The sequence below is a fragment of the Pleurodeles waltl genome, chromosome 6, assembly GCF_031143425.1.
Source record: "Pleurodeles waltl isolate 20211129_DDA chromosome 6, aPleWal1.hap1.20221129, whole genome shotgun sequence".
NCBI classification, from domain to species: Eukaryota; Metazoa; Chordata; class Amphibia; order Caudata; family Salamandridae; genus Pleurodeles; species Pleurodeles waltl.
The window spans coordinates 246,021,986-246,037,990 of NC_090445.1; the positions used below are offsets into that span (position 1 = coordinate 246,021,986).

At 44.4% G+C, this 16,005-nt stretch overlaps 1 protein-coding gene across 1 annotated transcript in view; it reads left to right on the forward strand.

Annotated features, from left to right (window-relative positions):
• The window catches only part of DCAF7 (DDB1 and CUL4 associated factor 7), a 198,987-nt gene extending 187,420 nt beyond the window's left edge, over window positions 1-11,567 (forward strand). The window contains exon 7 of the mRNA XM_069238012.1: window positions 11,140-11,567. Coding sequence (XP_069094113.1) covers window positions 11,140-11,312 — 173 coding nt within the window. The 3' untranslated portion in view covers window positions 11,313-11,567. The remainder of the gene's footprint in view (window positions 1-11,139) is intronic.
• Window positions 11,568-16,005: the final 4,438 nt, after the last annotated feature.

A 16,005-nucleotide genomic window follows, 5' to 3' on the forward strand; every position in this document is an offset into this window, starting at 1 on the left:
ACGTTGGTTAGTAGACCGAATTGCAGAGGGTCATACACTGGAATCTCTCCCAACTCCACCTCAAAAGAAATGTTAAATACTTCTCTTTTTTGAAACTAGAAATCTTTATCATGCTTTTCCTAGAGTAAAATTCAGATAACTCTGGCATTGCCAAGCAAGATGGCCGGCTAGACACAACTCCTTGAGCTCCTGTTTTTTGTGAACTAAATATCCTACTGCATCCTACTCAGTTAAAGCCAACCACTCTCCGGAGGCCCCCCGCTACCCTCTTGTCAGCTGAGAATTCCAGCAGAATGTTCGAGGGAATGCAGAGGAGTGAGGCTGTGCAGCCGGTGATGGGCTGCATTTGTTAGTGGGAGGAGAAGGTCCAGAAAGCCACAAAGTAAGGCTGAGCAGACTCCCCCGGGCCCTGTTTTTCTCCCCTGTCTGGCTATCCCCTCGTCCTGTGTGGCGGCCCTGTGGACCTGATGAATGACGCAGGGGGTTGAGCGGCTGGTGTGCAACGCCTCCTGGACAGGCATCGGGCCGCTTTGAAGGCAGCGGCCCTGGGGAGAACAGGGAGAAGGCCTCCGTCCATCCCAACGCCCAAGGTCTGCACCTCCTTCTCCCTTGGTGTCCTCCAGGACCGGTGCATCGCGGAGGGGCTTAATCTAGGAAGAGGCCCCACGTACATAGGGGATGGCTGCTATAGCACTCAGGTGAGCTCAGAGTGCTCGAAATTTCCTTGTGTGCCCCAGAGACCCCTGTGATTGCCACGGACCTTATTCCACAATGGTGATTTGAGAATCCTGGGCCCAGAGACTGGAACAACCTGTGAGACCCTGGGGGCACCTGAGGGGGGGGGGGGCCTAGCGGGACCTGCTGAATCTAGAAGGGGAGCCATCCAATCACCTCCGTGGCAGTGCGAAGGCTCAAGCATACCACTTGACAGCATTGGGGAGCCTAAGGGGATGTCTGCCGTGAAGCACCAGACAAGGCCATACTTCCCGATACCAGCCGGGTACATTGACTTGCATCTACACATATTGTGTCTCGCTTCGCCTCAAGGCTGTCTGTTGGACAGTCCCCACTACAGATCCTGTTGGCTCTAACTTACTTGCCCACAAAAACGGCATACATGAGGAGCATGTCTAAGATGCAGCCCCCCCCTGTTTCCTGTTGAACCCGCGTTGATGTGCCATGTGTTCTTGATGGAATTGGAGGTCCGCACCTAGGCAGTAAGACTTCTTATGTTGCTGTCTGATCGCTTACATCAATGTTCCCAGAGGCAAGGATGGACCCCCTCGCTGGAAACTTACAAACTCTGTATAGAGGTGGCCCAGGGTTTGGGGTGGGGATTTGCATTAGCAGAGGGGAGAGGGGGGGCAGGCATCCCCCTATGCCCTCTACGTGGACTAGGACATCCTGGTTAAAGACAGAGGCCCTAAGATGCAGCAAACAAATAAGATTGTTATTTAAACGTACACATTGCCATCCCCAACATCCGGTGGGAGAACCCTGCTAGCGGCCACCCCAGGAATGTCTGAGAGAAGTGGGGATGCTGCCCCCCTCCATGACTGACCTCATGGCAGCGATTCAAGGCTCCAAGACTGACTTGGTCCACAAAATGTATGCTGTCGCCATCAAAGTTGATTTGCTCCGCACAGACTTGCATAAAGTTTCAAGGGGTCTGGCTGGGACCAAACAAAATGTGGAGGCTCTTCAACAGGAGGTTTGTGGCATTTCCATGGTAGTCAACCTCCAGAAACTGACAACCCGTTTGGACGAGTCAGTGGAGGATGCTGAGGGCTGTTCCCGGAGGAATAACCTCTGCTTTGTTGGATTTCTCGAGAAGGGGGAGGGACCCTCGACCGAAATATTCCTGGAGGAATGTAGAACTGTATCCCTTATGCCCAGAAACACTCTGCATTTTTTTATGATAAAGAGGGCACATACGAATTGTGCCCCCCCCCCATGAGTAATTATTGGGCGTTTTTTTTTAATTTATTTCTGAGACAGGAATGTTATCTTCCAGTGGGTCAGAGTGCAGGGCCCCTCCAATGTTTCAAGGGAAACCAATATCCATCTTTCTTGATTACACCCAGTGTGTGCAAGACCAAAGAAAATCTTTTTTGGCATTCAAACAGATGCGAGACAAGAACCTGAAATACAGCTTACTTTTTTTCCAGCCAAGCTTCGAGTTCAGTATGGTAGCACAGTGCACTTCTTCTTCAGCTTAGCAGGGGCAAGTGAGTGGTTGGACACTTTCACAATCGGTGGGACGCAGTCAAACCCTGACAAAGCTGGGACCCTGCGGCCTCCTCACGCTGGTCAACCCGTCCAGTACGAATGAAAAATAGGGGAAAGAGTTGAAATGGTAGCCACTCATTGAGTAAAATTAAGGTCTGTGCCGATTGCACTTTGTGAGAATCCACAAAGTGGCTCGTTGAGAACTCAACAGCGACGCAGTGCTCATGAGACCTCTAGTGACAGTACTGGTTTAGACTGACCTCTTCCACTGGTCTTGGCCCACACATGGTGCTTATTGGTCGCCCAGGAGAAGGAGACTGTCTATAAATTATGACGGACTGCCAACTGCCTTGACATAATGCCTCCTCGTAGGGCTGTCTGTGAGGGTGCCAAAGTGGTGTCATGTTGGGGGTCTATGATATTGTTTGGTTCAACAAGGAGAGAAGTGGATATACATGTCATGAAATTGTGCTGTACAATACCGATCTTTTTCCTTATTTATCTCTTTCAGGGACGGGAGTCTCTGTCTACGAGTTGGGAGATAGAGCAGGGGCCTTCTGTTGAAGTAACCAAGGTTTTTTGTTCCCTTTAGCCAGGGTAATGGGGTGGTCTTCATAGGCCTACTACTGGCCTTGAACTAGGTGGGTGTAATTTTTAGGGCTGCCCAGTTGGTGGGGGGAGTTAGGTAACAGAGTTTGCGTTGACATAGCATTCAGTTTGACATACATTTTTGTTCAATGTATCTTAAGATGTGAAACTAATTGGTGTTTCCTAGATCCATTACAGGGTGGAATGGGGGGCGGGGTTGGTCGGTGGAAGTGGGGATTGAGAGAATACCAGTCCGAACAACGAATAGAACCCACCACTAAATGTGTGATGTAAAATATTAGTAGTATTGCCCAATTGGAGAAACATAGAACTTATCTGAAACGACAAACGTCTCTCCTGTAAAAAGGCTATTGTTCTTAATGGGGGAGACTATCAGATTTCTGAAATGCTGATGGAGAAGACAGATTTATGCCACCTCCTACTAAGGCTATGCCAGGGGGTGGTAAATTGAGTGGCCCCTGGGGTACTTTTCTTACACCATGTCCATGAAGTGGACCCAGAGGGTCCATATGTGATTTTATACTGCCTGTTGAGAGGACATGTGTTGTGTCTGATTGTGTATGCACCTAATATAGTGCCCACTTTTTTCACATGAGCGGTCCAGGCTGCAGCTCTATTCCTCAGTGCTGAAGTTATCCTAACGGGCGACTGCAATTGTGTTCTGAATGGTGACTTGGACACCCCCCTGTCTCTACCACCCCGAACCCCACCCCCTCGCACATTACATACTAAGCCCCACTTGACTGACCTCTGTGCTTTTATGAGAGACATGAGACTTAAGGATATATGGAGGATTTGTAACCCAGACACCCTGCAATTTTCATGTTACATCCCCGCAGCGGGCACTCGCAGCCGCCTAGATTATTACCTTATCTCAAAGAACCTGCCCCTAGATGTGTCGAACGCGGTATACCTACAGCGGTTTCTCTCTGATCACTCCCCGGTGCTTCTTACCCTTGGGAAGCACACCAGAAGACCACCCATTCTGCTGTGCCATATGCAGGCAGAGGCCCTTTCGGATCCTCCCTTCGAGCAGACGGTTGCACAATCATTGACCCTTTATTTCCACGAAAATTGGGGTACATCGGCTAGCAGGGTAATAGACTGGGAGGCGATAAAGTCAGTAATTCGAGAGGTCTGCCTTAAGGTGACTTTTGGGATTCGCCAACAGCTAGATAAAGATATTAGAGTCCTCTGGAAAGATTTAGGGGCCATTTAGCAGGATCTTCCATCCAGCCCTGAATAACTAGAGGAGTGAAGTAAAACCCATATATCTTTATTGGATGCCTGGTGCCACCTACAAAAAAGTCTGTACACGACCTTTTGCCAACGACTCCATGCCGAAGGCGATAAAACTGGAGTCATGTTGGCTAAGTTGGTCAAGCAGGAAGGCTTCCACAGTCCCATCCTGATGATGACTGACAATAGTGGCTACTTAGTGCACACACAAACGACCATCAACTAAATATTTCGCTCACATCTTAGCCTATGCTATGCCTCCCTGCCTCAGATACGGACTCCTTTCCCAGGTGACACTTCCCACACTTACCCCTGTCTCCAGAGAGGTGCTGGTTCGGCCTATCATTAAAGAGGAAATAATTGCAGTGATCTGCTCCCTCAAAATGTTGAAGACTCCAGGGAATGATGGCTTCCCAGCTGAGTTTTATCGCAGATATGCAGCCACTATAGTGGACAAACTCCTGGAGGTCAATGGGGAATTGCTGCAGCAAGGACGGTTCCCCCACCATGCGAGAGGCTAATATAATCATAGTCCCTAAACAGGTTAAAGATCCCACCACTCCAATAGCATATAGACCAATCCTCCTCCTAAACCTAAATGTAAAGCTGCTGAGTAGTGTGCTAGCCTCTTGTCATCTTCCTTATCTTTCCTCACTGATACATCATGGCCAGTTCGGGTTCATTCCCAAACATAACGCACTACATAACATACCCTGTAGGAAGCTGTGGCACTTGTGGTGATATCACCCTATACCAGTTCCAGGTATCCCCTATTAGTGAGGTGTAGTCAGTGTCTAGGAAGCCAGGCTCTCTAGAGGTAGCTGTGGATGAGCAGCCAAAGCTTATCTGAGACATGCAAAGCTCATGCAATACCATTGTAGTCACACAGCATTTACACACATGAAAGAACCACACAGTGTTACTACAATAAAGCACATTTATTTTTGTGACACAAATACTAAAATACTGAACAGGCAATATTCTACTAGCAGGTGAGTAAACACACTATTATATAGACACAGTGAAATACCAGTAAACAATAGAGACCCTTGGGGAGACCAAACCATATACTAAAAAAATGAAATGCGAAAGTCAGGTCCCACCCAGGTAAGTGGAATCTGTAGAGGGGAGCTGGAGGAACTAAGAACCACAAAAGGTAAGTACCAGTAACCAGGACAGAAGAGGTAAGAACCTGTTTTTTCCCAAACCCACAAAGAAACTTTGTAAAAGAACTGTGCAAGATAAGGCAAGACTGCAAGAAACAGAAGATGGATCCAGACAGAAGAGGACCTGCAAAAGAAGGGGACCAATTCCAGTTCTAGTTTGTGTCCAGTTGGGGCAGGAGCCACTATCCACCCTTCTGGAGATGCAAGACCAGGTCGACGGTGAAAACCAGGCGTCCCCTCTGCAGGAAAGGAGCAGAAGAAGAGTTCCAGAAGTGATGCAGTCGATGTCCCACGTTGGAATAAGAGTTGCAGTCTGTCAGTGGTGTGGAAAAACCATTAACAAACCTTGGCAAAGGCAAGAGTTGCAGAAGAGAGGTTTCAGAGCTGCTGGGGACCGGGAAGGTCTGAGGGGACTCAGCCCAGAGTAGGTGAGTCCCAGGTGACCCCCAGCAGTCTTGGATGCAGTCCCCACAGGCAAGTCACACGCAGCAGGCACAGGAGTTGCAATGAAGCCCACTCTGCACTCCTGGAAAGGAGTCCCACGTCGCTGGAGCAGCAGGCAGGAGACCACGCATTGCAAAGAAGAGTGCTGGAGGATGGGGCTACATGGAGCCTGAAGATGGAAGAAGAGCCAACAAGCCTTAGTGGCTGCAAGAGTTGCTGTGCACAGGGGTACTATCCTGCAAGGAGAGGCAAAGACTCACCACCTCCAACGTTAGACAGCTGGCAGAGGGGACCAAGGGGACTACTTGGGACCACTTGTGTTGCAGGATCCACGCTGAGTTGCAAGAAAGAGGACCCACCCAGCCGGTCATCATTGCAGTTGGTGCCTTCAGATGCAGGGGAGTGACTCCTTCACTCCAAGGGAGATTCCTTCTTGCTTCTTGGTGCAGACTGAAGACTTGCTGCCCTGAGTGGATGCACAACCGGGGAAATGTTGCAGTTGCTGGAAGGAACCGGATAAACAATGTTGCAGGGCGATGTCTTCACTGGAGCTGCAGATTGTAGGTTCCTGTGAAGTCTAGTTGAGGTTCCAGTGGCCAAAAGTCAAAGTAAACAAATGTAGAGGAGTCCTATTGGAATCTTACACGTCGAATCTGAGAACCCACCCAAGAGAGACCCTATATAGCCCTAAAAGGGGGATTGGGCACCTAGCAGGGTGGGGGCTGGGACGTCCCCTGCCTGACCTGGCCACTCAGATGCTCCCAGAGGCCTCTGCCTCCCTTGGATTCAAGATGGCAGAATCAAGTGGCCACCTGGAGAAGCTGTGGGCACCACCCCCAGGGTGGTGATGGACAGGGGAGTGGCAACTCCCCTTTCTGTTGTCCAGTTTTGCACCAGAGCAGGGACAGGAGCAAACTGGTTTATGCAAGTAGGGCACCAAATGTACCCTTCAAAGCATACCAGTGGCTTGGGGAGGTTACCCCTCCCAAGCCATGTAACACCTATTTCCAAAGGGAGAGGGTGCTGCCGCCCTCTCCCAAAGGAAATCCTTTGTTTTGCCTTCCTGGGCTTGAGCTGCTCAGACAGCAGGAGGGCAGAAACCTGTCTGTAGAATGGGAGCAGCAGAGCAGGCTGTCCGGGAAAACCCTGCAAACTGCTAGGAGCAAGGCTGGGGGTCCTCCAAGGAGCCCCGAGTGCATGGAATCATACAACCAATATTGGCAACAGTATTGAGGTATGATTCCGACATGTTTGATACCAAACATGCCTAGGTTCGGAGTTACCTTTATGTATCTGGACATAGGTACTGACCTATGTCCAGTATATTGGTAAAATGGCTTCCCCGCACTCACAAAGTCCAGGAAAATGGAGCTGGAATTCGTGGGGGCACCTCTGCTCATGCAGGGGTGTCCTCACACAGGTACCTGCACCCTGCCTTCTGGGCTAGGAGGGCCTGCCATAGGGATGACTTAGTGACCAGGTGCAGTGGCTTGTAGTGCAAGGGTGCATCCACCTTTTCACACAGGCTACAATGGCAGGCCTGGAGACACATTTTACATGGGCTATCATGGGTGGCATAATACATGCTGCAGCCCATGGGGGAATCCCTAGTGCCCCAATGCTCAGGGTACCATGTACTAGGGACATATGGGTGCACCAGTATGCCAATTGTGGGGTACCAACGTCAGGAACAACAAAATTTAGAGGGAGAAAGCCTAGTCAATGTGGTCCTGGTTAGCAGGATCCCAGTGAACAGTCAAAACACACTGACGTCAGGCAAAAAGTGGAGGTAACCATGCCAAAAAGAGGGTACTTTCCTACATACGCTGCTTAGCCCAAGTTTATCACTCCACACAATCTATCTCAGAGGAATTGGCACCCGTGTTACTAGATATAGCACAGGCCTTTGACTTCCTCAATCGGTCCCACCAATGGCATGCATTGCAGAAATTTGGCATCAGCCCCAAATATGAGTCCAACTCTTACATATTGACTCCTGCACCTGCATAAGAACCGGTAAAGGAGTGTTTGCATTGTGTGCCCTGAGCAGGGGAGCGCACCAGTGGTTTCTTCTGTCGCCACTCCTTTTCGGGTTGACGCCCCTTGCTGAGAGCCTTTGACAGACATTGCACCCCTGGGGCATCCCAATTGGGCAGACCCCTCATGTCTCCCCATGAAGATATATCAGCAAACGTATATTACAGATAATGGTTACGGGTATCATGGATCCTCCCACCTCTAAATCTGCTCTTGTTCGGACCGCGGGCTGGAACAAATTCAGGTTCAGAGGTGGGAGTTCTGCTTTGGTGCAAGTGTGACTAAAAGTCAACTGGAGGATCCATGATACCATTATCTGTAATGTAAATTTACTGATTCAACTTCGCAGTTTGGTGTAGTATTACTTTTTTATGCACATTAGATGTGCATTGGAACTATAGTTTTTTGCATAAGGAGTGGCACTAGGGTGCTGCTACCGATCCTGATGATGAAAAGCCTAGGGGTAGGCTTGAAACATGTAGACCACGTTTTGAAAGGTAGGTTTATAGCTTAACCCTATCCTTTCGACTTACCCACTTTTAGTCATACTGCCACAGGGATAAGTATTAAAACAGATTCTCCCAGTAGGCAGTCTCTTTTATAAGTTCTTCCCCCCCTTCTCCCCTTTTTTCACATATCATCATAACCAAACTATAACAAGTGCTCCCACGTAATCCGTTGGTCGCAACATGTCCAGTTCTGTAGTGGAACGGAAAGGACCCAGTGATGAAGCATGCCACCAAGGTATAACCCTGGTGGTTGAGGGATTTTCTTAGGAAATGAAACAGTTTCCTGTTTGGAGAGTTAGCTTAGCTTTGCTTTGGGCCTGTTTTTTTTTTTTTTTTTTCCAGTCTTTGTAAAAAAAAATAAAAAAACTATTTAGAAAATCAGACAATCTACTAGTAGCAAATGACACTTCTCGACCAGGGTTCCCAATGTGTAAACAAGATGTAGCAGGATGAATTTCCACAGCCATATGATTCATTCATCAAAAAGCAGGAAGGAATTTACAAATTAAAGTTCGAGCATACTCCACAAGAAGTGTTTCTACCGTCACAGCTTTGTTTGCTTGTGTGTCTATACAGGACCTTTGCAGAGCAGCAATGAGATAAAATAAAGAGACAGGTTTATGCAGCACTACTGCTTTAACTCAGCAGTGCAGAAAGATGCAACAGTGGGACAAGCAGTATTATGTCATGTATTCCAATAAAGTGAGCTGACACTCCATGTTCTATTCCACTATGTTATTATTTAATAATGTATGCATTATGCTGTTTACCCACTAACTATTATTATTCAGGCATTTGAATCCATGTAGGATCCAATACTGGAGAAAAAAATTAAGTTGCTTACCTGTAACTGTAGTTCTCCAGTATTGCAATCTTCTGCAAGATTTATATGCAACCCACCCTTTTCCCCTGAGAAGCTCACCTTATCTATAGAGCTGTATGTTCACAGTAGTGCTTGAGAATCTGAGAAGAGGAAGCCTCTGAGAGGAGTGTCCTACTGGATGCTGCAACCTAACTGGCTGTGTTTGGTTATTTTTTAAATGGTGTGGATAAGATACTGAAGTGAATGTTTTCTTGCCCTTCTAGGCTGTGTTTAACATTGTAATGCTCTTTAGTTATACTGTGGGGGTTCCCACTTACACAGCTGGGCATGATTGAAACATGTAAATCTATAGAAGATTCCAGTACTGGAGATCTACAGTGACAGATAAGTTACTTATTTTCCTCTCCAAAATTGAAAGCTTTCATATATTCATTTGCTTTTCTGTTTTTTTTTTTTAATGGGAGTGGGAACTAATTTCCCTGCCAAAGTTTCCTGGCTTTAAACCCCTCTGTCACCAAGTGGCAGGTATTAATCTACACTCAGGGTGCTTGTGGTGTGTGGGCCATTCCCACAAGACCAGTTCTTGCTCATGCTTTCTTCTTATGTGCCTGAAGATGATGTAGGCAAGGAAAGCCAATCTAATGGTGTCTTCTATGAAGAACAAGTGCTCATACCCTTGGATTTGTCCTTCATCCAGAAGACACAGGAAACATGAGAAGGAGCACCATACATCTGCACATCGTAAGAAAAGGAAAAGATCCAAGGAAAGGACTTTAATAATCCTCTGAACCAGTTTCCGTTCTATAGCCTTTGGGAAAACCAGCTTTCCTTTCTGCTGATTCTTCTAGAGAACAGGTATCCGCTTTCAACCAGCCTACGCTACAGATCTTAGACAACACCCCTCTGACATGCCTTTTCAGGCCTCTATGCCCCCTTTGCCCTTAAGTCTACCCTGTGCCAGCCATCGGTCTTACCCGTCCCTACTAACTCCCAGCATCTCGCTCTCACTCTGACACCTGAACTCCAGTTCTAACCCAGTCGTATTTTTGCAGTTGAGCATGATTTCTATGCCCTTCTCGTGGTCCTCATCTGCTTCTGCATTCCATCTAGTTTGCTCCTCAGTCTGTCTGCTTCACTGTCTGTTTAGCTCCCATCCTACGAAACCCTGAGCAACCAACTCACCTGTCCATCCCTGCAGCTCCTACTCACCTTTTTCTACCAGTCTTTTTACTCTGCTCCTGATCTATCTTCTCCTACTCTTAGCCACCCCTTCGACACTGCTGCACCTAACCATCATTTGTAAGCAAGTATGTCTTATAACCTAAAGATGTAGTAGACACTACTCCAGATGGGGAAATATCATTGGCGTTTTCACAGTACGTTCTCACCAAAAGTTGTCTGTTAACCTTTTACTTTCCACATAGGTCCACAGATATAAGAACTCCAAGGTAGCCAAGGGCACGGGAATCTTGTAGTACTGTTGCCTATATCGACTGGTTTTTGTAAGGTTTTCATATGCTGCTGATGCCAGCATTATGCCTGTTCTGTGTTCAAGAGGGAATCTGGTAAGGCTGCTGCCCTTGTCATATGTTTTTTGGATGGTGGAAGATCTTTGATCTTCTGCTCGTCATACTCTACCTGTACTGTGTGTATATTAGAGAAATTTGGTAAACATATTGGCTTTGCTAGTGCTTGTACATCTTTTCTTGTGACAACTGTAGCTTATCAAAAGGTGCTACGAAAGGGTTAATTTAAATTTTCAGTGGGTTTTATATTAAAACTCCAGCAGAGAGAATAGGAATTAACTACTAAGAATCTGAATGAAATGGTGAACAGAGATGGGCTAGAGTGACCTGCAGGTGCAAAGGCAAGCCGGTTTTAACAAGTTGTTAGAGGTATTTGAAAATAGTCCTCATCATGTAAGCCTCAGAATTGTCAGTTTTATCTTTATTGCCAAGGGCTCGCAGTCTAATGTGATGAAATTTTGAAGTAATTATGTGAATTCATACTAAATAGTGATGCCAAATAAATCGCTGTCGAAATTGGAGCTGGCTATAAATCAATTTTTTCCTGTCTTTTGTAGCGGATGATCACCAGGCTCTCATATGGGATATTCAACAGATGCCACGTGCTATTGAAGACCCGATACTAGCCTACACTGCAGAAGGAGAAATTAACAATGTGCAGTGGGCCTCTACCCAGCCTGATTGGATAGCCATTTGCTACAACAACTGTTTGGAGATTTTGAGGGTGTGACATGAGTGAACCAGGCAGCTGAACTAGCACATATTATTATACTCCCGACCCTCTACGCTCATGTCCTTCATCATTTCTCCATATAAACTGCGATAGGACTGCGATTTTTAAGGGCCAGTGTCTCTTCACCTTGTTCCACCAAAAGAAGCTGCGGGCTGACTACAAGACTCCGAACATTCAGTGAAACTTGGACCTTCCCTGTGGCCCGGGGGAATCTATTTTTAGTCTGAAATCTCAATTAAAATGTTTTATTTAGTTGTTTGTGAACGTTACTGTTACTATTAGTTTTGTGGAATTTGCATATTACTAAAAGTGCAATGTTTTCCATCTATTCACCTCCTTCTGACATTCTGTCAGTAATAGCTGCATAACTATAGCTTTCTGAGCTGCTTGATCCTAAATATTAATTTTTAGCAACTTGGTGCATTTTATTAATTTACTTCAGTATCAACCAAATTCAAAATAGACAAGTTTGTGATGTCTTGAGTAGAGACTTCATTATGAACGTAAATTATGTATTTACGTGCACTTGATCATTGGCTCTTAACTAATAATTATAAACAGTAGAAAGTATTTGCCTTTGTATAAGTTCGTGGTTCCCTAACCAAGGCCGACCTATTCTACTGTTTGAAAGTATCGTATTGAAGATGTGACTTTTCTGTCAATTGTTCTTGAGTCCAAGTTTTTTTTCATACGTTAGGAAAGGCGTTTAGCATCAGCTGGTGTGCCACTTTCAAATTGAAGGTGGTCTAAAACTCTTGGGGGGGTGCGGGGGTGAGGGGTTGTGTTTTTTTAATATTTTTAATTTTTAATATTACCCACGTTTTATAATGCAAATGTGTCGCTAGGGGAGGAATAACTGACGTTTTGGTGTGTGATTGACATTGGGATGGGAATTAGCCGATTCTGTTTATTGAGGATGGCCATATTTAAAAAAAAAAAAAAAAAATGTTTTTTCCCTCTTTTGGACTCTGATGCAGGTTTCTCCTATTTTAACAAGGGAAATGTTCTTTGAGTAGTTTTTGAAGGGTCCTTAGTTACATGGTGTGCAGCTGAATGGTTCTCCCCTTACGATAGCCTCTGCAATTAGCATCTTTATTTATATTGAGTCATCTGCAGTTGCTAGAATTAGTTTGAGTAACACGTAACGACCGAGGCAAGAATAAATTGTTTGGTTAAAGTTCTGCTGCATGCTAGCTATTCATGAAAATAGGTTTAGGAAATTGTCAGGCTTTATTGTGCCACACTGTGGACCATCTTCCTAACTTATTAAGGAATGTTATCTATATTGGAGAATCCTCCACTGTGGGTATTCTCACTGATTTGTATGCTTTAGAAACTTTCTCTGAAATTGAAGAGAAACACAAGACACAGTTTTAAAATCATTTTAAGTTCCGTGCTCACTTTGCCAGGAGCAACCTTTAGATAATAGACATATGTAACTGCATGCTTAACTGGAAGTACTACTTTGAGGAACCCTTCAACACCTGTGAGTGACTGCTGTAGAATGCAGGGCACTAACTCTTAAATGGCTACTTTAATTCTGTTCACAAAATGTGTATGGGAAACTTGCATATTCATCTGGGTAAGGTACAATTCCCTAACATGGGATCCTTCCTAGATTACTATAATTTAGAATAAGCAAAGAAAGCTTGACACTCAAGGCCATGTACCCGCACTGGTGACGTTTTTAGCATTCATGTCTAATTCTTCACTTAGAACATTAACCCAGTTTCTGGGTGCAAGGAATGTCTTTCCCAGATCTGTTTAATCGACAAGTTTGCTGAACTATATTTGTTTGAGCATCCGTCCATACAAAACAAAACGATGATGGTTGGATAACTGAATTACTAAATGAGGCAATATTACATCTGACCTCTAAATTTCTTGAATATAGTCTAGACTGAACTGGAATATATTCATTAATCTGACATAATAACTTGGGATAGCAGGGGAGTGAGCCATTCTTGGGTTGTTCTTTTATGTCCAGGCGATTAAAAGAACCACCACCTGTAGTGGGTGCTCTTCTTTTAACCATTTTTAAGATTTTGAGTATTCTGCAGCCTGCATGAGGATGATCATGCACAATTTTTTTTAATAACTGTAGTCCAGTGTTTATGTTCCATGATAAGGCATGTGTCAATTAAGTGTTTTTTTTTTTTTAGGTGGGGGAATTAAGCCGTAGTGAGTTTCAGAAACTCTAAACTAAGAAAAATGTGAACGATGTCTTTGCATGGCATCAAATGGGAAGAAACTCAGAGAATGAGCCTCATGAAAATATTTATTTACTCCATTGCCCTTTAAGAATACATTGAAACAGAATGCCTAGAGGGGTCTGCTTAGGAGTTCCATACTGGAACTGTGCATCTACACTTCTGTTCCACTCAGCATTGGGTTGTTCTGCCTCTGGACCTTATTAAAACTTATTAATGGTGTCTGCTGTGCCCTAGAAAACGTTTAATGCTGGTGCTGTGTTTTTTTTTTTTTTTACTTTCTTTCCAATGTTTCAGTTGTAAAGGTGAGGTGATGTTCAAGCCCTTTTTTGATGTGTAATATCTAGTCGTTCATAGAATTCAAGAAACATGTCTAGTTCTGATCAGTGTAGAAGAACTACATGCTTTCAAAAAGGCATAGCAGACAGATTAATTGAGGCGTATAAGCCCAAGTGTTGTTTCTCAGTACCAAAGGTTACTACATACAGAAAATTTGCCATTTGTTGAAAGATGCGCATATAACTTTTTCAGAAAGGAATTCTGTCCACTGTTTCAGAAATGATAGGATTTGCAGGGGAGAAGGTTTGTCCTTTAACAAACTTAGAAGGCATACGCATGCAGATTGTACAGTGATCTGGAGACTTTGCATGTCTGTTGTTGTTTGGCTTCTTATCTGTATTCCCCAGGAACTAAAACTTGGCTAAAACCTGATTCCCTGAACAGCAAAGGCAAGATTTGCAGGAAAAAATATCCACGTGAAATAGACCTGAACTCAATTAAGCATTTGTATCACTTTATTTTGGAACGGTTTTCATGTGTATCTCATGCTCAGGATTCCATAAGACCCTTCTTAACAGGCAGTGCCCGTTTGACGTAACCTCCATGATGTAACTGAAGCTTTTGATGATGTGCTTAGGGTTTCTTCACATCTCTGGGGCAATTCTAAAGAATATGATTCAGGGTAACATCCCATGCATTATGAAACCTTTTTAGTGCTATAGAAACCTTTCTAAAATAGTTTTCTAAAATCATTGTCATAGTTTTTCAAAATCATTGTCATGGACTGCCACATACTAAATGATGTTTATGAAAACATTAAATTGCTCTCCCTAGGTGTAGATTTCTAAAAGGATTTAGAAGAGGTAACCTCTTATTTTAAACTGATTCTTCGCTTTTGGCACCCTTTTAAGATACCAACATCAAATTTTAAAAACAATAATTTAAAGGTGTCTGCCTCAAAGCTTATTAAAGAAAACTTAAAGTGCACGGATAAGCCACCCAGTTTCAAAATGCAATACTATACTGTTACTTAAGGACAGCCAGGTTGTCATTCCTTCCTCCAGAACACTAATTTGGCAGTTGAGAGCAAACACTGCTACTTGCTCAGTGGACTGTAGATCCCTGAAGGCTCATTTTTCAGCCATTTTTGCATTACATCAAATTGGCAGACATTGAATAAAGGATTCACCATTTTTAGGGTGGGCTTGTCCCTCTCTTTTCTCCTGGCTTTGTTTTTCTCACAGTGCTTTGGCTGTTTGTGAAATGTCCTTCGTGTGTTTAAAAAAGAAACAAAATCCTGCAAGGATCCACATGTTGTTTGTTCCATCTGTCTTCCTGAAAATCATTGTCATAAGAATATAATTTTAAAAGAGATGGAAGTAATCTGGTTCAAGGCTAAGCAATGTTTCTCAGTTTGCTACAGGAAACGCCATTGGAAGTTGCTGCCTCTACCCCAGCACTTTCCCAGGCCATCTTTAAACTACCCTCAAATGGGTTGAAGAAAACATACTTTAATTTTGTTACTACTTTTCAAGATCAGTGCCAAGTCATGACTTTGAAGTACTCAGCTATGTCAAAAATCACCAGAACTACAGATGATTTTTCCTCCTTCAAAAACATTTGATGCCAAGTTGTTTGTTCTTGAAGTATTCTGCTTGAAAGGAATGGTGTCCGAAAGGGCCACTGATCGGAAAAAGCTAAGGCAGATTTCAACTTCTTTTCCTCAGGTGATCATCAAGTGTTGCTCATTTTGTTCTACCCAAGAAGCAAATACCAACACAAGATCTTCCAAAGGCTACACCTCAAAAGTCTGTTTAGCAGGATCCACACTACTCTGGCAATTACATTTCTAATGGACAAATGTACACAATTGGTGTGAGGGAGCAGATGCTTATCTTTCAAGGGATCAAGCACCTTTTAGGCTACCTCATAGTCCAAAAAGGGAAACAACCTCTGGATCATCAAGTAGGTCACAGTACCCTAATCCATCAAAAGTGTCACCAGCGAATGATCTTGCCACCTTAAGAAGTTCTGACCTTGGATACCATGACTCTAAACTATATCATTTCATGATCAACAGACCTAATCAGTAATATTTGACAGCACCAAAGTGATGACTCCTAGTATCTGATACATTTAGTCTTATGCTTATTGGGACCAACAATTAAAATATTATGCTAAGATTAAACCAGACAATCCCT